The sequence below is a fragment of the Geotrypetes seraphini genome, chromosome 3 (genome assembly GCF_902459505.1).
Source record: "Geotrypetes seraphini chromosome 3, aGeoSer1.1, whole genome shotgun sequence".
NCBI lineage: Eukaryota > Metazoa > Chordata > Amphibia > Gymnophiona > Dermophiidae > Geotrypetes > Geotrypetes seraphini.
In genome coordinates this window covers 138,080,530-138,107,391 of record NC_047086.1, presented here as the reverse complement: position 1 = coordinate 138,107,391, position 26,862 = coordinate 138,080,530, and the positions used below count along the sequence as shown (strand labels likewise).

Below are 26,862 nucleotides of genomic sequence, written 5' to 3'. Positions count from 1 at the left end.
GGTTACACCTCCATCCATGTGATACAAATGTGTTGAGATGTATAGGTTAAGTGCAAGTAAGCCATATTAATAGGGCTTTTTGTTTTACAGATTTTCTTTAATGGGATCTAGAGAAATATTATAGCCAGATCTTCTATTGTGTCTCTTACTGCTCAGATACACCTGGGCACTTTTAAGTACTTGCTGAAAGAGGTGCAAGGCATATTTGATCACTGGTCCTCTTTTAGTTTGTCAGTGCTTTTGACTAGAATCTAATATAATCTTCAATTTCTGGGTCACTCTATACCTATCTAGATTCAAGACGACTTACAAATCAAGAAGTTTACATTACATTTAGGAGTTGCAACAATGAAATATAAGGTAAGCAGTATACTATAAGATAGTGTCCAGAGATAAGAGATGTAGTAATCATTCAACAGGGAGGAACACTGAGCTGTCATTAGAATTACAGTACAGAAGGTTGAAGTACAATACAGTTGAGTTAGATACAAGTAGATTGGTGCAATTATGTTATGTCGAGTTTTTGGTTTCTGGAAGGGTGAAAGAGCATACTTAAGTATGAATGGAGTATATGTTCTCAAAAAGAGTCTTCAGATTCTTTTGAAAAATCTGAGCTAGTTAGGTTCTGTCTTGATAATTTGAGTCCACCTTTGAATGCCAAGCACCATTCATCTGGAATAAACTCCCAACATCTTTACGACAGATCTCTTCTTACTTCCGGTTCCGGAAGACACTTAAGACACATCTCTTCTCCTCTCATGACTCTAGCCCGTATCTGTTTCTACTAATCTCTCTTGCCTCATTCACAATCCCTACTGTTAAATGCTGTATAAAATCTTGATAACAAATAAAGAACCTCCCTCACCCCAAGAAGTCTACAAAGATTAGGGGAAAGAGATGAAGTCCGACTCCAAACTGAGCAAAAAATGAAAATAATTCTATAATTTAAGAGTATTAAACGGACAAGCCCTCAGTCACACAGCAACCTCTGGAAACTCCAGGGAAAAGCTGTCGCGGGTTTACACCCAGAAAGGTGTTAACTGCGAAACATCCCCGGGCTCGCTCCGGATAATATTTCTAGTGCCTAAATAGTGCAAAAGTGCTGTGTGTGAAAAAACTCAAATGAAAAAAACACACATTATCAAAATAAAGAAGGAATTCATCTCTTACCCCTAAGCTGGGGGCCAAACTGGAAAGTTAGTGTCCAAATCCAACCAAGCTCAAAAAATACACAGCCTGTAAGAACTTAGCTTCTCCGTGTGTAGTGGAGGTGGTAATCCACAAGCAGTAAATAAAATAAACGTCCAACGGACTCCGTTTCGGGGGTGAACGCCCCCTTCCTCAGGAACCGCACTGCTCAATGACTCTCAAGTTCGTGGATAAAGCAGGAAAGAAATGGCCATCTCTTTCCCCTAATCTTTGTAGACTTCTTGGGGTGAGGGAGGTTCTTTATTTGTTAGCTTGTTGTTGTACCTCCTCCATTTAGGGTTCTATTTTTGTCTTGTATAAAATCTTGAAGCATTGAATCCTTGTTGAAAAATTGTGTGATATAAGACCTGTATAGTATAGTATAATATTACTGGAAGATTGTTCCAGGTCTTAGTGCTGAGGTAGGCGAGTAGTGTGTTAAATACACACTTGTATTTTACACATAGAAGCTTACAGAACTAGCTCCAGCACAATGACCTGCTCCAATTGTTCCTTGCACATATATTGAGGCTGTTCACAAGACATGTTTAGCATGTTTGTTACTATTTAGGTTTCTAAAAGAAAGTGGGGAAGGGACAACGCACATCAGCATTGAGAACTATCAAGTTATTAAAAACATAAACCATTAAAACATGTATACAAAAATAATGTAAGCCTATCAGAGAGTCTCTAATCCTTTTATACTGGACCCCAACACAGTCCATGTTTCAGCTTATGGAAAAAAGCCTTCTTTGGGGGTGTACTTGTAGTAACTAAAATGCAAAAAAATATATATACTTGACAGTAAATAAAATGAGATGATCAAATGTGTTATCATATACATAAATGATAACATATACAAAAGCATAGTGTCGACAAATGTAATGGAAATTAACAGCATACAGAGCAAATGAAGTACATGAATAAATAAATAGCAACATTCCATAAAAAAGAATAAATAGTGGCATTACATAAAAAAGAAGCAAAAACAGCATTCCATAAACAAGATCTAGACATACCCACTAGATAGGCTTATATTATTTTTGTATACATATTTTAATGGTTTATATCAGTGATCTCAAACTCATGGCCCGCCAGGTACTATTTTGAGGCCCTCGGTATGTTTATCATAATCACAAAAGTAAAATAAATCAGTTTCTTGATTAAATGTCTCTTTAGCTATAAATTACAATATTATTATTATTAAGACTTAGCCAAAAGGAAAGAGTTTTAGCTCATGCAAAATTGTCATTTCATTAATATGACATTAAATATTTTTTCTGAGGCCCTCCAAGTACCTACAAATCCAAAATGTGGCCCTGCAAAGGGTTTGAGTTTGAGACCACTGGTTTATATGTTAATAAATTGATAGTTCTCAAGGTTGACGTGTGTTGTTCCTTCCCCACTTTCTTTTGGTTTCTGTATTGTCACAAGTGGGGTTGTGTTTTCCTTTCTATTGTGGAATTTAACTATTTGGGTTTCTGCCAGGTACTGGTGACCTGGATTAGTCCATGTTGGAAACAGGATATTGGACTAGATGGACCATTAGTCTGATCCAGTATGGCTATTCTTATGCTCTTAAAAAACCATTGATCAGACCCAGTATGGCTATTCTTTGCTCTTTATACAGCCAGTCTAACATACCTTGCCTATACATCACATTCATATCATGACAATATTTCCAATTCAATTTTCTCCCACAGCATCTATTATACTTTGTTGGATAAAAAAAATAAAATCAAGTTTATGGTATAAAGTCTTGTTGCATTATAATGCATTGACAGTATTGCTTTTGTACTCTACTGTGATTTTGTACTCTCTTGATAACATAGTAATGAGAGAAAAATGCATTTGTTTTACTGTGGTCTTCTGGACCCAGTTGAAAACAAAAGGCCCAATATAGGTAACCAAAACAAACCTGTTACATTACAATGCATAGTTGTGGGTATATGGGAAATTACAAACTACAGAATAGTAAGGATCCTTATTAGTCTTACTGAGCTGTACAAAACCATGAAAAAGAGCCCTTAGGGGCAATATCTCCAAATGGGTTTGTTTTCCATACATTGTGACTGTAATGAACCTCACTCCAAAGAGAGTCTGTGGCGCTTGATCTCAGTCTCTTAAATTTACTGCTAGTGCTCACTATAGTACTTTCATCATGTCAAAGAGAGCTTCTTCTTAAGAGTTCATGTAACGCTCTATTACAGGGAATTACATTGGCTCCCTGTTGAGACTAGAGTGCTTTTTAAGTTTGGATGCTTGTGTTACTAAGTCCTTTATGGTCTGATTCCTAGTTACTTGGTAGATCATTTTGGATTCCCTACTTCTAGACGTTCATTACGTATATCAACACTATTTGCCTTTCCATCGGTTAGGGGCTGTCATTATAAAAGATATCGCAATCATCTGTTGTCATTCCAAGCTGCCACCTGGGATTCAGACCTTCGCCAATTGCTGTCTGCTGAATTATAGGAAACTGTTAAAAATTTACTTATATGTGACATTTTTGTAAGATTAATTTTTTATAATTCACTATAGATGTTCAGATCTTCTTAAATTTGTTTAACTGCATAGATCTGAAAGGTATTACGGTATAAAGATATTATGCCATGTTATTTGCCGGGGGGTGGGGTGGGGGGGCAATGACTCCAAATAGGTTATTTTTGCACATACCACAATCAAGGGAAGCAACATAAGGCAAATTTAACACTCAAAATAGTGATAACAGTGTTGCTGAAGGAACAGTGTTAAAACCAAGGAGCCTATCCACACTGCAACACAAAACCAAAAAAGGTGGAGGAAAAAAGCCAGTGTCTTATGTGATGGTGGTCAAGGAACACACAGTCCATACTTGCATACTGTTATAAGTGCAATCACTGGCATATAAACCTCCAACCCAATTACAAATTATAGATGCAGAGTGGCCTCAGCCACTTAAAACTTGCAACGCAATGCACTTATCTCTGACTGGCTAGCTCAAAGCACTCTTCACTTAACAGAGAAGGCAAAAACATTCTAGCAATCCTCAACCATGTTGAACTGTCCATAAATCCCTTGCGCTGGTTGTTTTGAGTTCAGCACCCTAAATCAATACCCTTTACTACAAATTATTACAAGTACAGTGATCTCTTTACCCAAAGTGTTTCCAATCTAAGTGGATACCTGAAGTATACAATAATACAGTACAACTTCTTGTATCCCCCAATTTTCAACAGGGAATCAATGCAGCTCACAACAAGGAGATTTTACATTATTGGCTCAGGTTAGAGATAAGCAAATTTAACATTGATAACTCAAGTTTAGAGGGACCAATAGATGGGATGGGGGAGGAGTCCTTGAACAGCGTTTAGTAGCTACAAGGGGAAAAGGTATGTCTAGGAAATAAAGCAACTTGCTAAAGATAAAACAAATGGCAATTTCAGAAGCAGGATTTGAATCTAGGTTTTTTGAGTCCTCAAGCATTGTTCTAATAACTGACTCAAAGACAGAATGAGTTTTCATTTTTTTTTCTACAAGATGAATGCTTTCTGGACCCTTTATGCTTTGCCGTCACTTTAGGATGTAGTCTAAATGGGAGGTGAGCAGTGACCTTTTAAGATAGTTCTGTGGGAGGGGGAGGGGGCAGGCAGCGTTCACTGTCTTTTGTAAGTAGTTTTCTGAACTAAGCAATGAATCTACAGGAATTTTCCCCACAACTGTACGTTCTGTGTTGGATTTATAAAGAGGGTCTCTGATATACTGGGGTGATTTTAAACCTGTGAAAAAGTGACTTTTCAGAGGATTATCTGTGAAAAATTGACATGTCTCTTTCTCCAGCATCATTTCCTATTAGAAAGTCAGAGATAAACTTGGACTCTCGTCATTTCCAACACAGTGTCTACCTTTGATTCTTAGAAAGCTTGTGAAGCTGGAGCCCTCAGACCAGCGCTTATGAAGTTCTCAGTGATCATGATCTCATTTGTGCAGACACAGAAAGCACCCCCCCCCCTCACACAGTGGTGCAAGCTAATGATGTCTTTATGGAGGGCCTGTCCAGGTCATAACCTCAAATATAGATTTTGTGATCCCACTTGGGATAGTGACCCTCAGTTTGGGAATCCCTGCATTATATTCACTCCTAAGTGCCCTACTGCTGCATCAAACAAGCTTTTAACTTTACAAGGAATGATAAGGAAGAAGTCTGGTGACTCAGAGGAAGATTCTCAAAACTTTAACGTGGCCAGTCGGTTTAGTATTCATATATTTTAGCAGCAGATTATCAAAACGGCTTACCGTGGCCTTTTCCCAGCTCCTTAGCAGTCTCCAATTCTGCAATGCACATGTATTATAACGAGGTCATTAATATTTAATGGAGCACTCAGAGTGATTCTCTATTATTGTCAGGTGATTCCCTAACCTCGCTCTCCTACATTTGAGAGCAAAATTTTCCGGCAGGTCTGAGCAGTGGCAGCCTTACTTTTTGGTCAGTGCCTGAGTGCTGATTGGCTCAGGCATTGACAGGAAAGTAAGGCTTCACAGCTCAGACCTGCCAGAAAATTTTGCCACCGCCAAACAACCCCCCACCTCCCGGACACCTTCCCCTAGCAGCAGGAGAGATGCTCACTCCCTCCCTTTGCCAAACAACACTCCTGACACCCCCTGGTAGCAGGAGGGATGCCCACTCCCTCCCAATACTGACATAGTGCCCCTGATGGCCCCCACTCTTATGCTTCTGACAACTCCCCTGCCCCCCTACCTTGTTTATGAAGTCTGGCAGGAGGGATGCCTGCCCCCTCTGACCAACAGGCCTGCCTCTTCAAAATGGTGGGTCTTCCCCTCCCCAGTACATCCTTGGATGCACCGGAGAGGGGCCTAGAGCTCTGACTGGCCCAGGTTGCTTAAGGCCCCTCCTATGGAAGGGGCCTTAGGTGTTAGGGCAAATCAAAACCTTAGACCCTTCCCCGGTGCATCCGGATGCTAAAACTCCTGGACCAATCAGAGCTATAGGCCCCTCCCTGGATGCACCGGGGAGGGCCTAAGGCTCTGATTGGCCCCAACACCTAAGGCCCCTCCCATAGGAGTGGCCTTAAGCAACCTGGGTCTTTTTGAAATCGTTACAGTAGTATCTGTGTCAGCTGCCCGTCAGATTTTACCGCAAACATTTGAGAATCTTCCCCTCAGTGGCAAGTACTCTACTCTACCAGGTAGATGAGTTCATTTCCTGGGTGAAGCTTCTGCTCCTTGGGCCACTACATATGCTGCAAAAGGTGTTCACAAAATGTGAGGAGATGAAGTTTCAAATATTGCTTAATGTGGCATCTAGTGATCAGATGCAGGATTGAATTAGTTCCTGAGAGAGCTGCAACTTGTGGCCTCTGGCCTTGAACTGCTGCTATGGCTACCAAGGCAAGTTGGAAAAATGATATAGAAACTGGGTGAACCCTCTGGGTAATTGTAAGTGAATGCTCTTTGCACATTCAGGCCAGTTCTAATTAAGCTGGGAGTCCAAAGAAGCTGGGTGAAAACTACTGAGCCCAAACAAACAAGATATCAACATATGACAAAATTTAGCCATCTGCTATGCAGACAATTTTAATTAAATGTACTTTTAGATCTTTGCATCCATGTAACTGAGTGTTTGGCTCCCACCAGTCTTTTAATCAGTTCCGGACGGGAATTTATTACCTTGGGTCCCCACCAGGTGATACCCATGTGGAGTGAGTAATCGCAGCAGACCTTGGGATCAGCGAGGCTCCTGCACTTCTCGTAGGCATCCAGAAGAGAGACATCCTTGTCTGGTAACACATGGCCAATGATCATGGTGGTTCCTCCAACAAGAGCAGCCTGGGAACAGAGAAAAGTAGTCAGGATTCACTGTGGCTATAGAAGAGTCAAAATGAGCCACTGAACAGTCTCTTTTCAAGAATAGAAAAAGAACTATGAAGACTTGAGTCAAAAGATATCTAATGAGTGATATGAAACGCTATGCAGCTTTTAATCAAACACTGCTAGTTACTTTATTGGGGTTGGAAAAGGCAATCACTAGTTTTATCAGTACATCTGGTACCAGATGGTTTAGCAAATATACTCCAGTTCCAAAGAAGTATGAATTTCATAACTCCTACTTTTCCATTTAATAGCAAGATGTCATTAGAAGGTTTTATTTAAAACATTTTCATTGTTCTAGTGCCTTCGTGTTCACACATAATTGGCATTTGGCAGATTTCAAGGAAGAATATTAACAGAAACATCTCAAGTGAACTCAGCTTAGATTCTCTTGCAGGTGACACACCAGGAGGTACTTCTGAAAAAAATGCTTACAGTTAGGTGCTGGGATGTTGCGCACTGAGGGCCCGATTCTAAATATGGTGCTGATTTTTTTTGGTGACAGCCAGTGTGGCCTTAAGCACAATTCTATAAAAGTTAGGCGCCCATTATACAGTAGAATCATGCTTAGCACTGCCTAACATTTAGGCGCACCCTATTTATGTCAGGGTTTTCTTGACCTAAATGCCTGCACCTAAATTAGGTGCCCAATGGTTTCTAACTCAAAAACAGGCCCTAACTCAAAAACCCGCCTATAATCTACACCCTAAACCCTCCCACTTTTAACTATGTGTTTTGCACTATGGCCCTGATTCTGCAAAGCGTGTCTAAAGTTAGGCGTCGTCTGGACGTCCAAAATAGGCGTCCTTTGTAGAATCGCGCTCAGCACTGTTTAGATGTCTAAATGTTTAGGCGTCCTTTAGAGAATCAGGTTTTAGGGAGAGTTAAGACATCCAAACAATGTCCTTAATGTTATGATATTTTATTATTATGATGTTATTAGAATGGCAATTTTGTGGTGTTTTTCATTATAATTATGATACTGGGAGTTGTATCTGTTTAATACTTTTATTTATTTCTCTTCCATCAGAGAGAGTGACTGGGATTCGAATCAGCAAAATTATGGTAGAAGGCTGTAGGTTTAACCAGTGTGCTACACAGTGAGCTAGCAAGTTGCATAGCAATTGTAAAACTAGGTCCTATACGCATTGTAAAGAATGTCTACTTTTGAGCATAGTTTGGGCTTCAGATAGACCTGAGTTCTATGGATGGAACTTAGGCACAGTTTGGATGTCCTTAATGAGATCTGCTAAATAGGTCTCTGGGTTTTTATTTTTGCTTTATTAAGCTCAAAATACATTTAATAAGGCACCACATAAACAGGGCACATCAAAACAGATATATTGCATGCAAAACCTATTTTTGTGGACAAACAGAAATGCTATTTGCTAATTAGAGGAAAACATCCATTAACTGAAGCACAGCACATGAAAAACATAGTTTTAAGTTTCTTGCTAAAAAGCTACCCTTGTTTTCTGACTAAACATTGTAGATTGCATGCATAACTTCATTTGCAAAAGCTTAAAAACAGAAAAAAAAAAGATATAGACCTTAGCATGGCTTCTACTTCTTTGCAAATGGAGGTGTGTAGCTACACACTGCTGACTTCATTGTGAGTCAGCAAACAAGTAAAAGGGACAATAGCTAAGAAGCTAAGAAGAAAAAAAAAAAATTTAAATTAAATCAGGTTGGGCAGACTGGATGGACCATTCGGGTCTTTAGCTGCCGTCATCTACTATGTTACTATCTACTATGTTACTATGTTACTTTAAACCGAGAAGGTGCTCAGAACCAAAAGATGGTAAGAAAATCACAAAACTGGGGACAAACCCCTGTGTTTTCAATAGTCTATCACTGCACCATCTTCAATTGGTAGAAAGGTTTAAACTGTGTCTCAATAAATATTTGTTTTAAACTGTCCGTTTCTTTATAAAACAGCAAACTCCAATAAGTTAAAGTGCAAATTGTTTTGAAAAACTTAGCTTGAAATAAAGGTGAGGTAGTTGGGAAGATGTCTCACTCTAGCAGGTCCTGATGCATTTCGCCAGTGGTTTCCTCAGAGAACCCCCCTGGCTGTAACAGATGAGTAAAACTCCTTCCTGACAAAAGAAGATAGAAAACGCCATTCAAACTGTAAAATAGTTAAGTGCTTCAAACAAATTCACGACGCTGCCGGTGAATATCTCACTTTTTGCCCATCATTACTTCACTTCCTGTTGATGTCACTTTCAGCTGATCTCCCGGTATAACTACTATCCTAGATGTTGGGACGACATGGGGGCTCCACTCACTCAACACTGGCAAACGCGGTCTCACATGTTAGAAGATTTAAAATTTGTGGTGTTGGAAGCTTGGAGTTTAAAGAGAGGTGGGAATAAGCAGGCCTTGTTGTGGAAGAAAGAGCAGTCATGGATTTTCCATTGGCAGACAGTGGTTCCCACAGGATTAAATCGTGAAGTGGAATGGTGGGCGTTTCTACACTGAAGATTGACATCTAGGATAGTAGTTATACCAGGAGATCAGCTGAAAGTGACGTCAAAAGGAAGTGAAGTAATGATGGGCGAAGAGTGAGGCATTCACCAGCAGTGTCGTGAGTTTGTTTGAAGCACTTAACTATTTTACAGTTTGAATGGCGTTTTCTATCTTCTTTTGTCAGGAAGGAGTTTTATTCATCTGTTACAGTCAGATTGAGGGGGTTCTCTGAGGAAGCCACTGGTGAAACGCTTCAGGACCCTCTGGAGTGAGACATCTTCCTAACTACCTCACCTTTATTTCAAGCTAAGTTTTTCAAAACAATTTGCACCTTAACTTATTGCAGTTTGCTGTTTTCTAAAGAAACAGACACTGTAAAACAAATATTTATTGAGACACAGTTTAAACCTTGTAGTGTGATTGGGGACCTCATTAACAGATCATCAAGATGCACCTGCAAGGTAGAATGCCACAATTAAAATATGTGCTGGGATTTGAACTAATGACCTCTGGAAGATGAGCACAGGGCTTTTACCTGGTGAGCAACAGCTGCTTCCTATTGGTTGTGGGGGCTCCTACCATGAGAGCTTAGTGATCTTAGCCATGTGAAGGTGAAAATACCTGAGAAGATCATAGTATAGCAGATCCCTAAGATATCATATCAGATGTGAGGAAGAAAGATATTAGTGGAAGCTGCTGCGGCTCAAAGTGTAAAAACCCTGTTCCCATCTTCCAGAGGGAGGAGCCCAAGGCGCCTGAGCCAAATAGAGCCTTAGGCTCCTCCTCATGCATCACATGATACACTGGGGCAGGGCCTAAGGCCTGCATTCGCATCGCGGCCGGGCGAAGGAGCAGGAGGACTTTGCGGTTCTTCCTGCTCCCATCGCTGGAAATCAAATTTAAAGGTACGGGGGAAGGGGGTCAGGGCACCGGTGGATGGCAGTGTGTGTGGGATTCCGATGGCATCCCTCCTGCCATATTCGCACGAGAAAGGGGAGGTGGGGAAGCATCGGGTAAGTTCGGGGAGAGGGTCCCGATGGCAGGAGGGAGTTGGTATCCCTCCAGCCATATTCACGCGGGTGGGGAGGACAGCGTGGGGTGGAGTGGCTGGTGGCAGGAGGGAGTGGGCATCCCTTTTGCCATTTGTGGGTCGCGGGGGAGATCACGTTTGTCAGGGGGTGGGGGGTTGATAGGTCTGCCTGACTTTTCTTTTTTTTTTTATGGGGCAGATATTTTGCGTGTGTAATACACACACACAATATCTGTGCCATGGGAAAAAAAAAAGGCAGGCAGACCTGTCAAACCAGCAGACCTGTTGATAGCACAGTTACTGACAGGTCTGCAGCAGTCAGATTTTAGGATCATAAAACCCGATTCAAAATAGTCAAGCAATTGTTAGTGAATCAATTGCTTGGCTATTTTGCATTGGATTTTACCAATTTGCATGGGTTGAATCAGATCGGATCGTTAAGTGGGCAGTGGGCCATTTAGTGAATCGTGTTGGGGTCGTTGAACGATCGCCAGGATCGGAAGATTTAGTGAATCTAGGCCTAGGAGCAATTACTTGTGTAAATACTAGGGCTGAACAATTAATGTGTTAATAATGCAATTAACACGTTATTTAATGAGCATTAAACATTTTGACATGCGGTCCAGCCTACCTTAATCCTAAGGATTCTCAATGGACAATCACAGCCTGCCTTCCTTCTCTATTATTTCCCGTGCTCCTCCAACGGAAATATCAGAGGATGTGGTTGGAACATTTGAGGAGGTTCAGCCATTTTCCGCCACTGCCTCTCACCATATTCATCACTGCCATAAAGTGCCCCTGCTACTGCTGCTGCCCATCTCCCTTAAAGTTGCTACGCCCCCTGAGAGCTGCCACTGATGACTCTTCCCTCTCCCTGTGAGAGCTGTCACCGATGCCGCTATGCTGCTGCTTTTCCCTCTTTGAGAGCTACCACCTCTGCTGCTACTGCCCACCACTGTCCCCTCCCTCTATCCTTTCATAGTCTGCTGGCAGTGTTAGTGATTAAAGCAGAGCAGTGCCGGCAGGCTAACTGGCTCAATTCTCTTGCGGAGGAGAAGACTTGTGGTTCCGGCAATTGTACGCGCCTGGCCTGGCTTGGCTTGGGGAGGCAGGAAGAACAAGATCACAAAGGCAACACGATCGACCCGTGTTGCATTTGCGATCTACTGGTTGATTGCGATCGACCATTTGGGCACCCCTGGACTAGAACCTTTGCTTTTGAATGATATAGAATGTGATGCCTACAGTCCCTTTATGAAACAAAGGAAGGGCTAAGTCAAATGGGTGACACAGTAGCCCCACACTGATGTAGACTTCTTAGCTCATCGCCTCCTTTTTAAACTAGAAGTGCCTCTTATCTTTTGTAAATGTACGAAATATCGCTCAGGGCCAGACATATACTAGTCAAGAGTAACTGTGGCACAACTGAATGATTTCCCTAGATTTCCTTTGCCAAAGATAGGCACCATCCAACTTACTTAGCTTTGATGATTAAATTCTTCTCTACTCTGAAGTTTCTGCTCTGCATTTTCCTATCCCCAATCATCATTTTCTGGTAACTTTGTTGCTATTTTTCTATCAGAATACTGATGCAACAGAATGGCTGGTGCAGGACAAAAAAAGGAGAACAGTTACTGCTGACCGCGTGCAGAGGAGAGGAAAAGCGGATCCAGTGTGGAGGTGATAGCAGCCGCCGGAGGAGTCGGGCAGAGGCAGGCAGGCAGGAGATTCAGCTGGGGTAGCGGCGAGAGAAAGCTCCACCCCCCCCGCATCAGAGGCAGAGTCAGCGACCGGGCTCCCCCTTAAAGGAGTCGAGCCGAGCGCGACCTGCACTCTGACAGCGTGCAGAGGAGAGGAAAAGCGAATCCAGAGGGGAGGTGATAGCAGCCGCCGGAGGAGTCGGGCAGAGGCAGGCAGGCAGGCAGGAGATTCAGCTGGGGTAGCGGCGAGAGGAAGCTCCGCCCACTCCCCCCCCCGTGTCAGAGGCAGAGTCAGCGCCCGGGCTCCCCCTTAAAAGGGGGTGAGCCAACGGCGCGCGGCAAAGGCGCTCGCCTTAGCGAGAGCGCCTTTGCGAAGAGCCAAACGAGACACCGTAGGGCAAATCCTTCATTCTAAACACCCTACTGCTCAGATCTCTCTAATACCTAACTTTTCAACTTACCCCTCAGAGGCCCTAACCTCATATAATTTCATACTACCTCTCATACTATCTCTCATACTCTCATACTATCTCTTATACTCTCACATTTACTCTCTCCCTTTTTTGTTATGGCAGGGCGGACAAGGAGTGTGAAACCTACAAGCAAGGTCGGCATCCCCTGCACTGAGGTGATCCGGGAGATGACCTCAACCTATGTACAGACGGAGGAGAACACAGCACCAGGAAAGGACGTCTCCGTGCAGACCGAGACCATCCCACAGCAGTACATTACGGCCTCCACACAGACAGAGGAGGTTGGCCAGCCGGGTGACGACATCATGCAGGAACTGAGGAGCCTCAGGGAGGAGGTGAAACGTCTGAGAGGCATTAGAGAGGATGAGGCCTATATCGATGGGATAGTGCAGGAACTGTCCCAAATCACAGAACGAGCCCGTAACGGATCTCCCATGGTGACACCAGGGCCGTCGCCACAGAAACCAACTGTTGGAGTTCAGGAGATAGATGGAGACACTGACTCCTGGCAGTTAGTGACTTCCTCCACAGGTAAGCGCAGGAGACCCCCCCCCCCCCCCCCATTTACAATCTCTTCACCTTCTTACTCTTTCTCTCACCAGGGCAGCTCCACATCGACTCCACATCTGAACCTGAAGAACAGATTCCAGGTCTTGCAGGAGGAGACTACCGACATGGAGCAAGACCAGGTTCAACACATATCTCCATCCCCGGGAATAATGGATCAACACACCCAAAAGAAGCGTAGAGTCATAGCCATTGGGGACTCCATGTTGAGGGTCACCGAGGGACCAATATGCAGACCGGATATGCAGTCGAGGGAAGTCTGCTGTCTTCCTGGAGCCAGAATACGAGATGTGACCACCTGTCTTGATAGACTTCTCAAGCCCCAGGACCACTTCCCCATGCTGCTCATCCACGTCGGAACGAATGACACTGCCAAGAACACCCTGGAGGACATAGCCAGTGACTTCGGAGCTCTGGGAAAGAGGCTGAAGCAGACAGGAGCACAGGTAGTATTCTCTTCAATTCTTCCTGTTAGGGGCAGAGGAAAGGATAGGGAAGAACGTATCCTCAAGACGAATGAATGGCTACAACGATAGTGCCAGGAAATGAACTTCGGATTCCTGAATCACGGAGAGGCACTACAGGGACCAGACGGACTCCACCTGACCAACAGAGGTAAGAACATCTTCGGACACCAACTAGCCCACCTACTTCGAAGGGCTTTAAACTAGGTAAGTCGGGGGTGGGTACCCACTTTTACACCGGAGCAGTAAGTAACAATCCTGATGTGGCGAACCAAAACTCCGCTTCTAAGTCTAAGGTAAGTACCCTTACTGCAAAAGCTAGGGGACACTTTAACTCAAATGGGTTGCTCTCTACATGAGCTTAATAAACAAAAAAAGTGGAGAGCTATGTATGTTAACGCACGCAGCCTAGGGAATAAATTTCTAGAACTGGAAACAGAAATAGTTAATGCAGACCTAGACGTAGTAGCAATTTCCGAAACATGGTTCACAGACTCTCACGGGTGGGATATAACTATACCAGGATACAACCTGATTCGCCAAGACAGAGAGGGTAAGTTAGGAAGAGGGGTAGCACTTTACATCAAAGAAAACATCAAAACAACCAGGATCACGGATGTCAAGTATACTGGGGAATCCATCTGGGTAAACCTGGCCAGAGGTGGAGAAAAATGCCTGTACCTTGGTGTGGTGTACAGACCTCCAAGACAATCGGAGCACAAGGACGCTGAATTAATTGAAGACATTGAGAATATCACCTTACGGGGGGACGTTGTTCTGTTGGAAGACTTCAACATGCCTGATGTAGACTGGAACACACTCTCAGCGACAACTTGTGATAGCAGGAGGATATTGACGTCCATGAAGGGAGTACGGCTCAAACAATTGGTACTAGAGCCCACTAGAGCCCAGGCCATCCTGGACCTGGTACTTACGAACGGGGAAAGTGTCTCAGAGATCTCGGTGGGAGAACCGCTAGCCACCAGTGACTATAACATGGTATGGTTTAACTTTAGGAAAGGCTTTCCTAGATCACAAACAAAAACAAGGGTACTCAATTTCCGGGGCACTGACTTCGCACGCATGGCAGACTTCGTCTATCAGACGCTTCAGGTTCAAGAAGTAACGGATAATGTGGAGGTTATGTGGTCAACCTTGAAATCGACCCTTCATGAGGCAACTATCCGCTACATAAAATCAGTAACTAAACAACAAAGAAGAAAGAAACCCCAATGGTTCACTGATGAGGTCTCGTACCTCGTCAAGGAGAAGAAAAGAGCATTTCTCTCGTACAAACGCACCGGGGAAAAAGAAGCAAACATTGAATACAGGACAAAGTCTGCAGCGGTCAAAACAGCAGTTAGGGAGGCCAAACTTCGAATGGAAGAAACTCTAGCGAAGAACATCAAGAAAGGGGACAAATCATTCTTCAGGTACATTAGCGACAGGAAAAAGAATGCAAACGGGATAGTACGCCTTAGAATGCCAGACGGGAATTATGTGGAAACAGATTCTGAAAAAGCCAAACTACTGAATGATTACTTCTGCTCAGTCTTTACCTGCGAGGCACCAGGGCACGGGCCACAGCTGGAAGCAAAGCAAAGCAAAGAAGACCCATTTCAGAATTTTGAGTTCACACTAGCTGATGTTTACAGAGAACTGTCAGGACTCAAGGTGAACAAAGCCATGGGACCGGACAATTTGCATCCAAGAGTGCTCAGGGAGCTATGCAATGTTCTGGCGAAACCATTAGCCATGCTCTTCAATCTCTCCCTAAGTACAGGGAGAGTACCCCTGGACTGGAAAACAGCAAACGTCGTTCCTCTGCACAAAAAGGGTTGCAGAGCAGAGGCTGCGAACTACAGACCAGTGAGTCTCACATCAATAGTGTGTAAACTCATGGAAACTCCACTTAAAGGTAAATTAGACTCGATATTGGATGAAGGGAATCTAAGGGATCCCTGTCAACATGGATTCACCAGAGGCAGGTCATGCCAATCCAATCTTATAAGCTTCTTTGATTGGGTGACAGGAAAGCTAGACTCGGGAGAGGCTCTGGACATAGTATACTTGGATTTCAGTAAAGCTTTCTAATCTAATCTAATCTAAATCTTGGGTTTATATACCGCATCATCTCCGCAGATGGAGCTCGACACGGTTTACATGGTTAGGGAAGGAACGGAACTCCAGTGGAATTATATAAGTATGAGAGAAGAGAGGTTGGTGTGAGAGTGCCAGGAGCGGGACGGGGTTACGTTCTGGAGAACTTTCGACAGTGTCCCACACCGTAGACTATTAAACAAGATGAAATTGATGGGGTTGGGTGAGAAACTAACTGCATGGGTCAATAATTGGCTGAGTGGAAGACTTCAGAGGGTGGTGGTCAACGGCACCCTCTCTGAGACATCGGAGGTGACTAGCGGAGTGCCGCAGGGCTCAGTCCTGGGACCATCCCTTTTCAACATATTCATAAGGGACTTGACCCGGGGGGCTTCAGGGTAAAGTAGCACTGTTTGCCGACGACGCCAAACTGTGCAACATAGTAAGTGAAAGCAACCTCAAGGACAGTATGACGCAGGATCTGATCACGTTGGAAAACTGGTCCTCGACATGGCAGCTGGGCTTCAACGCTAAAAAATGTAAGGTCATGCATCTCAGCAGCGGAAATCCATGCAGAACATACTCCTTGAATGGAGAAACGCTAGTTAGGACTTCAGAGGAACGGGACTTGGGGGTAATCATCAGTGCAGACATGAAGGCTTCCAAACAAGTAGAGAAGGCCTCATCTAAGGCAAGGCAAATGATGGGATGTATCAATAGAAGCTTCATCAGCCGTAAACCTGAAGTCATAATGCCACTCTACAGAACCATGGTGAGACTTCATCTGGAATACTGTGTGCAATTCTGGAGGCCACATTACCGGAAAGATGTGCTTCGAGCTGAGTCGGTCCAGCGGATGGCCACTAGGATGGTCGCCGGACTCAAGGGTCTCTCATACGAAGAAAGACTGGGCAAACTTCAGCTCTATACCTTAGAGGAGCGCAGGGAAAGGGGTGACATGATTGAGACATTTAAGTACGTCACAGGTCGTGTCGAGGTGGAAAACGATATATTCTTTCTCAAGGGACCCTCGGTCACAAGGGGGCACCCGCTCAAACTCAGAGGAAGGAAATTTAGTGGTGACACCAGGAAGTATTTCTTCACGGAAAGGGTGGTAGATCACTGGAACAAACTTCCGGTGCAGGTGATCAAGGCCATCAGCGTGCTCGATTTAAGAATAAATGGGACATCCACGTGGGATCCCTACGAGGGTCAAGTTAAGGAACTAGGTCACTAGCACTCAGACTCAATGGGGTGGGTCAATAGAGTGGACAGACTTGATGGGCTGTGGCCCTTTTCTGCCGTCATCTTTCTATGTTTCTAATTAAGGACAATAGCTGAAATTGAAGTATTTTCCTAATTTCATAGATAATCATTTTAAGAAAATTGGTTATTTCCTATTCATAGCCAAGCTACAAATGCATGAGTTTGTTCAGTAACATTTAAATTGTCTTTAAGACAGAAGAGTTTTCACCAGCAGCTCTACTTTCTTCATTAATAATAATAGAATTCATCTAAGATATACTTCTTCCCTGCTCAATAAAGCCTTTAGTTCTTATTGTGTGAATCCTCCCCTTTAGATCTACACTTGGCTATTTTATTACATGGTAGAGAACTGTCAGCAGTTTTGTTGAAGCATAATACAGTACATTCCATTTCATTTCAGCACCATCTCTCATGGACAGCTCCCCTGATGCTGTGTACACAGTACTAACAGAGGCAGCACAGCCACAAAAGCTTACGGTATTTTAATTCTGTGTTTAGTTATGGCATGCTTATGGAATGACTTGAGACTTAGTTACATGCTTGATTTGGAGCCTGATTGATTTGTTAATGCAACATATTGCACTGCTGCTTTCCTGATACAGTGGTCACATGGGAGTTTGGTTGTTTTTTATACATAGCATTGTAAATAACATTTGTTGAAAGTGCTTCACCTGCAGGCCACAGAGCCCATCAAGCACAACACAAAGTCAAAGTGACAAATTATGAAAGGGAAGCCAAGTCAGGTCTTCGAGGGGCCAATGCAACAAGTTGTGTGCTAGAACAGTGTGCTAAACCTTCTGTGCACAATGTTCTAATGCAGGGGTGGGCAACTCCGGTCCTTGAGGGCCAGAATCTAATTGGGTTTTTAGGATTTCCCCAATGAGTATGCACTGAAAGCAGTGCATGTAAATAGATCTCATGCATATTCATTGGGGAAATCCTGAAAACCCGACAGGATTCCGGCCCTCGAGGACCGGAGTTGCCCACCCCTGTTCTAATGCAGGCATTGAAATTTCTTCTGATGTAGTAACTAATTAGCATGCAAATTACTGCAACATTATAAATGTAAAACTGACAGATTTCCCCCCCCCCCCTTTGCAAACACTACAGTTGTAGCATGCTACCATTTATTTGTACTGGGCAAAAATATATTTTGCTCCTTTCCTGTCGGTGCTTGATCCAATCCTCATTCAGTACTGTTTATCACTAGGAAAGTATGGACAAAGAGGGAGCATTCAGAGTCAAATAAAATTGTATAAAACCACTGTGTGACAGGACCACATCTGTGTGAAATGTTTGGCAGGAAATAAGGAAAGGTATAGGGATAGGCTTGTTTACCATTCACTTGTACTTCCTGAACACGTACTACGGCTAGGTGATGTGGGCAAGCAATGAACTGGACACTGAAAGTTTTTTTATTTATGAGAAAGGATTGAGGAGTTGTCTATTGGCTTCTACGATCGGAGTGTCATCTCTTTTGTGTAGTCTACTGTCTTCTGGTGTGTCTGAAGTGGAATCTTTGTACTGAAAGTGTTTGTTCATCAGTCTCATCATTCTTGGTGATTTTTATGTTTCTTTAGATTTTGGAGTCAGAGGTTTGGTGGATCATTATTAGTATGGAGAATGGAAAAGGGGTAAGTGGGAGGGTGGGATATAAGGAAAGGGTTAAAGAGGATAGGAGGAGTGTGCAGATAATGTGTGAGTGATCTCCGTGTTAATGGGTCTTCAACTGCTACCCTTAGAGACAGCTGAGATTTTTTTTAAGGGAGAGCCACAACAGCTGTGATACAGTTCTTACTTTTTTGCTACTATGGGTTGGACATGCCCAGCAAAGCCCTCATTGGTCCAAAGGGAGAACAGCCTCTGAGGTCCAATCTGAAGTTTGAGCCAGCAAAGTCCATGCTGCTGCAATGAGTTAAGTCATCCTGAGATTCAGTTTGGATCTCTACCTTCTCTATATTCAGCCTTGTTCTCCCAGATTCTCTTATGAGCATAATAACCGTACTGGGGTAGATCGATGGTCCATCTAGCCTAGTATCCTGCTTCCAGTAGTGGCCATTGCAAATCACAAGTAGCTAGTAGAATCCCACATAGTAGTAAGATTCTATGCTACCAATGCACAGTTGGGATACCTAAGTGTTTAAGTTGGGTCTGTGCTACGCCAATGCCTAGTGAATTATGCCAGTCAGCTTGAAGGGGTCTACCAAGAAGCAGGGCCTCAGTTTTATCATAATTAATCAAGCCTAGAGAAGGACCCAAAAGCTTTGATAATGGCCATAACTTGGGGCATAGTACAATCCGCTTGTGCAACATATAGTAGCATGTCATTGGCATACATACTGATGCGGTACTCTATCACCTAAAGAAGAGTGGGACTTAGGGATGATCTTACCTGATGATCTTAGGGTGGAAAAACAAATATAAAAGGCAAAGGACAAAGCCAGAAGGAGACTTGGGTGCATAGCGAGAGGAATAGCCAGTAGGGGGGGAAAAAAAAGAAGTTATTGTGCCTTTGCATAAGTCTCTGGTGAGGCCCCATTTAGAATATCGTGTGCAATTTGAAGACCGTACCTTCATAAAGCGTATAGACCTCAATATGTATACTCTGGAAGAAAGGCGGAAGAAGAGGGATATGACTGAGACTTTTAAATATCCCTCGGTATTAATGTAGAGGAGATGAGCCTTTTTCAAATGAAGGAAAACTTCGAAATGAGAGGGCATAGCATAAAGTTAAGAGGCTTAGAAGTAATCAAAAAATTACTTTTTTACACAAAGGGTGGTAGATGTGTAGAATAGTCTCCTGGTGGAGATGGTGGAATCAAAAACTATGTTTGAATTCAAGATAGCATGGGACAAGCATGTGGGATTTCTCAGGAAAAGGCGATAGTGGATGCCATGAAAAGGCAGACTGGATGGGCCCTTTTCTAGGTAATCACAAAATCCCAGTTCTTCCAGTTCCAGCCATCTTTTGCTTTGTTCCCCTTCCCCTAAGTCCCATCCAGCTTCTGCTCAACTTTCCCATAACATCTCCCTATCACTTCCCCTCCCCCAGAATCTCCTTGTCCCATCTCTTTTCCCTTCTACCTTCCCCCCATGGTTAGCATCCCTCCCTCTCTCCCCTCCCATCTTCCTTGAGATCTTGGACAAGTAATTTAACACTTCATTACCTTGGGTGCAAACTTAGATTGTAAGCCTTCCAGGGACAGAAAAATACCTACTAAATTTAAATGCAACTTGCCTTGAGCTAACAATGACAAAGTGAATTCTGGATTTGGATTTAGATCATACCTATCAGGCATATTGTGAAGTTTTACAAAACACTACAAATGTCACTCTAGACCAGTGGTTCCCAAACCTGTCCTGGGGGACCCCCAGCCAGTCAGGTTTTCAAGATATCACTAATGAATATGCATGAGAGAGATTTGCATATAATGGAAGTGATAGGTATGCAAATCTCTCTCATGCATATTCATTAGGGATATCTTGAAAACCTGACTGGCTGGGGGTCCCCCAGGACAGGTTTGGGAACCACTGCTCTAGACCCACAGAGCAATTCTACCATACCCTAATAGCACTATCATACAGAAGTCACACAAGAAGGGCCTACCTAGGAAAAAGAAGAAGACATTAACACATCAACATACCTATGGATATGTTGAAACCCTTAGTTTAATGTGCGGTGTTGGCTATGAAAGCAAATAGAATGCTAGGAATTATCAGGAAAGGAATGGAAAACAAAGATGAAAATGTTATAATGCCCTCTATGGTATGGCCGCACCTCAAATATTGTTTGCAGTTCTGGTCGCCATATCTCAAAAAATATATAGCGGAATTAGAAAAGGTACAGAGAAGGGTGACAAAAATGATAAAAGGGATGGGATGCCTTCCCTATGAGGAAAGGCTAAAGTGGTTAAGGCTCTTCAGCTTGGAGAAGAGATGACTCAGAGGTGATATGATAGAGGTCTATAAAATAATGAGTGGAGTGGAAAGGGTAGATGTGAATTGCTTGTTCACATCTTTCCAAAAATACTAGGACTAGGGGGCATGCGATGAAGCTACTAAGTAGTAGATTTAAAACAAACCGGAGAAAATATTTCTTCACACATTGTGTAATTAAACTCTGGAATTCATTGCCAGAGAATGTGGTGAAATCAGTTAGCTTAGCAGGGTTTAAAAAAGGTTTGGATAATTTCCTAAAAGAGAAGTCCATAGGCCGTTATTGAGTTAGCTTGAAGAAATCCACTGCTTATTCCTAGGATAAGCAGCATAAAATCTGTTTTATTACTTGGGATCTAGCTTGGCCACTGTTGGAAACAGGATACTGGGCTTGATGGACCTTTGGTCTGTCTCAGTATGGCAATTCTTATGTTCTTATGAATTCAAGAAAGCTTGGGATCTCTCAGGGAGCATGGATAGGCAGACTAAATAGGCCTAGATAGGCCATATGCTCTTTATCTGCCTTCTTCTTTCTTTGTTTCTCCCTCCTCTCTGTATCTCTCTTCTGCTTCCACCCGGTGTGTCTTCTCTCACCTCCTGCATCCACTCTTGGTATGTCCTCTCCTCCCCCCCCCCCAGCTGCTACCATTGCTAGGACCAGAAGCTACAGAACAACACACGGCAGTTGCAGGGCTGCAACCCCTATAATATGCAGCTGTCAACTCTGCCCCAGAATAGAAAGCTGACAAGGGGTGGGACTGCAGCCATGCACATGGAAATTGTGACTCCAACTGCTTTAGGTTGTTTTGTCACTGCTGCTGCTGGTTTGGAGAAGCAGCAGCAGCAGTGGGGTAGAAGTGGAAGGGACACACTCACTACCAGGTTTAGCTTTACCAGGCTGACTTTATGGCAACATTGCATTTATTGTGATTATGACTGCCACTTTACTCGGAGGCTTTTTTTCTCCATCCTGTTGATGTTATACACTCACTCTGAGGTTCTCCATATTCAACAGTATTTCATCAAGTTATCAAGAAGCAGCACTTGCCATCCCATAGTAATGCCTATGATAGTAGATGACTGGAACAGGTGATGAGCAGGTACTTAGATTGTAAGCTCTCTGGGGACAGAAAAATATTTACTTACCTTAAATTACTAAGAAAGATATGAGCTAAATCCAAAACACCCTCACCCAGGAACGAGCAGTGGACTGCCACCAGATAACAAATGCATTTAGAATATATATGTTTCAGTGCAGTGAAGAAGGATCCGCTGAAAGATGGTACCTGGTAAAAGTAACACCAGTTGTATGGAAAGAATATAGCCTTAATACTGAAGGCCTAGATGTGGGAGAGCATGCTGATGGACATCAATTGACTTCTCTGTTCTTACTCTCTGATTCCCTTGTTCATTCTTTCTCCATCCTCCCTTTACTTACTCTTTTCACAATATCCCCCTCCCTCTGGCTTGTGGAACTCAAAGGCAGAACGTTTTACCTGCGAGTGCCTCCTGTGCTCTTCTGCCAACTTCGCTGTGAAGTTTGACCCATGTAGGTCTAGCAAGTCCCATGAGACTATGGAGCCCTGTGCAGGCCTAACTTCACACTAAAGCCAAAAGAGGAGGAAGCAGGCAGTTACAGCTCAGAAATATTGCTGCTACTTTTCTGCTCTTGGCATAAGGACCAGTCGTATGGGGTGGTGGGTCTGGGGAAAGGATTTGTAAGGATAATCACACTCAGCAGACCGTCCCTAAAGAGATGACCAGTGATAGCATATTGTACTGTCTTATGACTCCTGACATCACATGCAACTTGATGCAGGAGGCTGCGTAGTCAAGGTCAAAACCTCTGAGGATTAATGGCAACTTTACTTTATCCTCTTCATCTCCTGTCCCTCTGCCACACCCTCTGTTGCCCACTATTCTCTGCTCGGCATCTCCCATTCCAGCACTAATCACTGATTTTTTCCCTTAGGACCAAATTCATCCAGGCATCAAGAAGTATTCTAAAACAAATTTTTATTGAGATAAGCATAATTAGTATTATTTAAAATGCTAATCTGCCTCATTATTGCTATAGAATTCCAGAAACTGCTGCACAATTATTTTAAACTCTTGCTAGAAAATTTGCCCTTCAGTATCTGTGGTTACAGGAAATTAGGGATAGTGCCTAAAGCACACATCTGTGCAGAGGAGCCATCTTATATTGCACCCTTACAACAACTGGGCAGCTGGGGCAGGTCTCCATGGGGCCAGTGTCAGCAGGTTTATGTCTACTGGATATATCCCCCTCTAGAAAGGATTTAATTTCTAATAACAGCTGCTATTCCCTGTGGATCATCCCTAATATGACAAGGCTTATAAGGAGATATTGACATATTATCTATCCCCTTCCCTCCCCTGCAGTAATAGGTCTTTCAACAAGGAAACCAGGCCACTAAATTGTCTATAAAGAACAAAATGGAGGCCACAGCTGTGACAAACTGTACCCAGGAGAAGAAGCTGCTGGTGCTTTTACTAATCCAAACTGATTATCTCCATAGCAGAACCTGCAATTTTCAGGCACTGTGTGCCAATACAAAGCCATAGGATGCAGCATACTCCCCTCTGATAAGCTGTTACTATGGATACGGGCCTAGCTCCTCTGAAGCAGCACAGGCGCCTATACAATACATCAGCTGGGCATGGGGAGGAGGGACTGAGGAGAAAACAGCTGTTTTCATTCTTATTAGAACCTAGAATACCGGCTTGAGGCAGGGGGTAGTGAGGGAAAAGGACAATCCCTGGCACTGGCACACTCCCCTCAGGGTCATTCTCCTGCCATCATCCTCACTGGCATAAAGCAGCCTGATGGGGAGATGGCTAAGTTGAGGATTAATACTTGGCAAAGAGAGGTAATGGATGATGCTCTTGGAAGGGGGACCTATACAGAGATAGGGAAGAGCCACTAGGGAATTCCTGTGCTAAGGTAAATGAGGAAAAAGGGGGGGGATCTGTGCCAGTGCTAATAGAGAGAAAGAGAGAGAGAGAAGGGAATTGTGTAAGGAGGGGAGGAGATTATAGGATGCTGGATAGAGGGCAGCAGAAGTTAATTAAATGTATATGGCTAGGGTGGGGAGTTGCGGGCTTGCTTAAGGTACTTGATGTTCTTGCATTAGCTAATAAACAGAGTCTAGGGCACTAAAGAGGAGTAATAAAAGTTACCAATTTGAATTTAACTACCTGCCCTATCCTGAGCACAAGGTGAGTTACACTTCCTAGTACACATTCCAAGGAATTTCCCTGCCTCAGAGGGCTTACAATGCAATAGTTTCATTTACTAACCTGCACTAATACTATTGATATACATAATTTAATGCTCAGTGAAATCTGTTCTACGAAATGCAAAGCTCACATTAACATATCTTATTGTGCAGAAATATAAGTTATTAAATGAGCCCTTCAGTTTGTACCTTTGGCAATAAAGGACAAAGTGGCTTGGCCCAAGGTCACAAGGAGTGACAGAAATGGGACTAGGACCTTAGCTTTCTTGGTCCTCAGTCTGTTTCTACTACAATTAGTCTAAGCTTACCATCATATTCTCTGAAAATATATTAGCAGAGTTGCATGCGGACACTACCACAGCAACAAACTGTGCCATAAAAGCATCTGCTACAAATATATGAAGGACTTCAGGTTCCACTGCCGTCTGTCTGAAATCCTAGTTAAGTGGATGGATTAAATGACCAGAAAATGCTTGGGTGAACAGTATAGAAAATTGAATTAATAAATAAATAAAAACAAACAAGTATCCACAGTGGAGGAGTAGCCTAGTGGTTAGAGCACAACTAGGAAAGCCAGGGTTCATTTGCTTGGATCCTTCTCATGTAAAAATTACACCTTGTGAATGGACACTTCTGTCCCTCACTCTTCTCTACTGTCTAACCCAACATGCACTGGTCAGCAACCCCTAGTGCAGAAGAGCTTCCTAATGTGGGTCACAATACTTGTGTTTGGGTTCATAACCTGGATGGGCTCTCCATAGATACATTATTATTCTGAACCTCCAGAGGTCATACAATTTTATTTGCTGTGATCATGAGGGTCATGGCCACAAAAGATTGATAAAACACTGCTTTAGTGATTCCCTGCCCTATTTGTGCAGCCTGACTATTTAATAAAGTATGAGCTTGAAGGCTAGGCTCTGAGAGCAGACACAAAAGATTTATCATTGCAGCCAGACACGTGGTAGATTGAGTTAGACAGCCAAAGTGAAATCAATTCACTGCCTCCCCCCCACCAACTTGCTCTTCCCAACCAAAGCAGCAGGTAGCATGCATTCTCCAGCAAACGGGGAACTCTTGCACTTCTCCTTCCCAGAATTAATTTTAAGCAAAACAAATGCTAGGAGACTAGGTATAGCTGTGCAGTCTTCTTATTTTTTGCTATGTGATATTTTTCTATTGTTTGATGGAGGTCTCTACCACTCCCATCTTCATAAACAGCACATCCAGATTGGTTTAAGGCGCTGGAAACAGGCAGTAGCCTGGAAATGTCAGGTAGAACGGGGCACTGCTACCTCTTCCAATCTGGAGGCACTTTCTCACAAGTACTGCTTTGTCAGAGAAACAGCCCAGATGTGTGTTTGCAGGGGTAGGCAGTTCCGGTCCTCGAGAGCCGGAGCCAGGTCAGGTTTTCAGGATCTCCACAATGAATATGTATGAGATGGATTTGCATGCAATGCCTCCTTGAGATGCAAATCTATCTCATGCATATTTATTGTGGATATCCTGAAAACCTGGCCTGGCTCCGGCTCTCGAGGACCGGAATTGCCTAACCCTGGTCTAGGGGATAGGGCTGAGATACATAAATACAAGGGTTGAGGGTTTGATTCCTACTGTGTGTGTCCATGGTTATTCTTTGGATCAGAAAGAGAGAGTAGATGGCATAGATAGGTAGACTAGATAGGCCGTATGGTCTTTATCTGCCTTAATTTTTCTCTGTTTTCATTTTTCTCATTCGTAACCCCTTCTTCCTCAAATCAGAAATCTGGCTGAGGAAGAAAGGATTACCTTCGAAAGCTAATCATAGACTACATTAAAGGCTCCTTTTATGAAGGTGCGCTAGGGTTTTTAGCGCGCAGTAGGTGAAAATCTATTGCCTCCTAAAAAGGAGGCGGTAGTGGCTAGCGCACTCGAGAATTTAACACGTGCTATTGCGCGCGTTAAGGCCCTAGCGCACCTTCGTAAAAGGAGCCCTAAGTTAGTCCAATAAAAAATGCATTTTTTTTTCCTTTATGCTTTTGTTTTATTTCTACATACGAGTGGACTCACGCGGCCACCACACCATTTCATTTTTCTCATCCAATCCACTCCCTTAAAGGCACCAGAACAAGAGATAGGGTAATGCACCCTACAATACTTTGCAACCTTCAGAACTATGCTGCCTCTTGCAATTTTGTCACTCTATGCATAGGCTCAATAGGCTGTGCATGAAAATTATGTTTATTAAAAGTTTTAACCGCACTTTGATTTATCAACAACACAGTGTACAAAATATATAAAAACAAGAAACAAAAAGAATGCCATTTAAAATAGGAAAGCAAAGAAAAGACAAAGATTAAAAAATTAATTAAATCCAAGTAATCTATAAATCTAAAAAACTAAAAACAAAACAATTTTTGTTTAAATCTTGTTTAAATAGTTGCTAAAAAGGAACAGGATCCTAAGCCACCAATCCTCTCATAAAAATGCTATACCAAAAAGCTGCATCTTAACCATTGATCTGAATTTTACATAAGATAAATCAGAATAAATTATGAC

The 26,862-nt window shown here is 43.1% G+C and overlaps 1 protein-coding gene across 3 annotated transcripts in view; it reads right to left on the bottom strand.

Annotated features, from left to right (window-relative positions):
* DPYSL5 (dihydropyrimidinase like 5) overlaps positions 1 to 26,862 on the bottom strand; it is a 154,286-nt gene that overhangs the window by 60,045 nt on the left and 67,379 nt on the right. For all 3 annotated transcript variants that reach the window (XM_033935343.1, XM_033935345.1, XM_033935346.1), the window contains exon 3: positions 6,856 to 7,014. In XM_033935343.1, the coding sequence (XP_033791234.1) occupies positions 6,856 to 7,014 (159 nt within the window). The remainder of the gene's footprint in view (positions 1 to 6,855; positions 7,015 to 26,862) is intronic.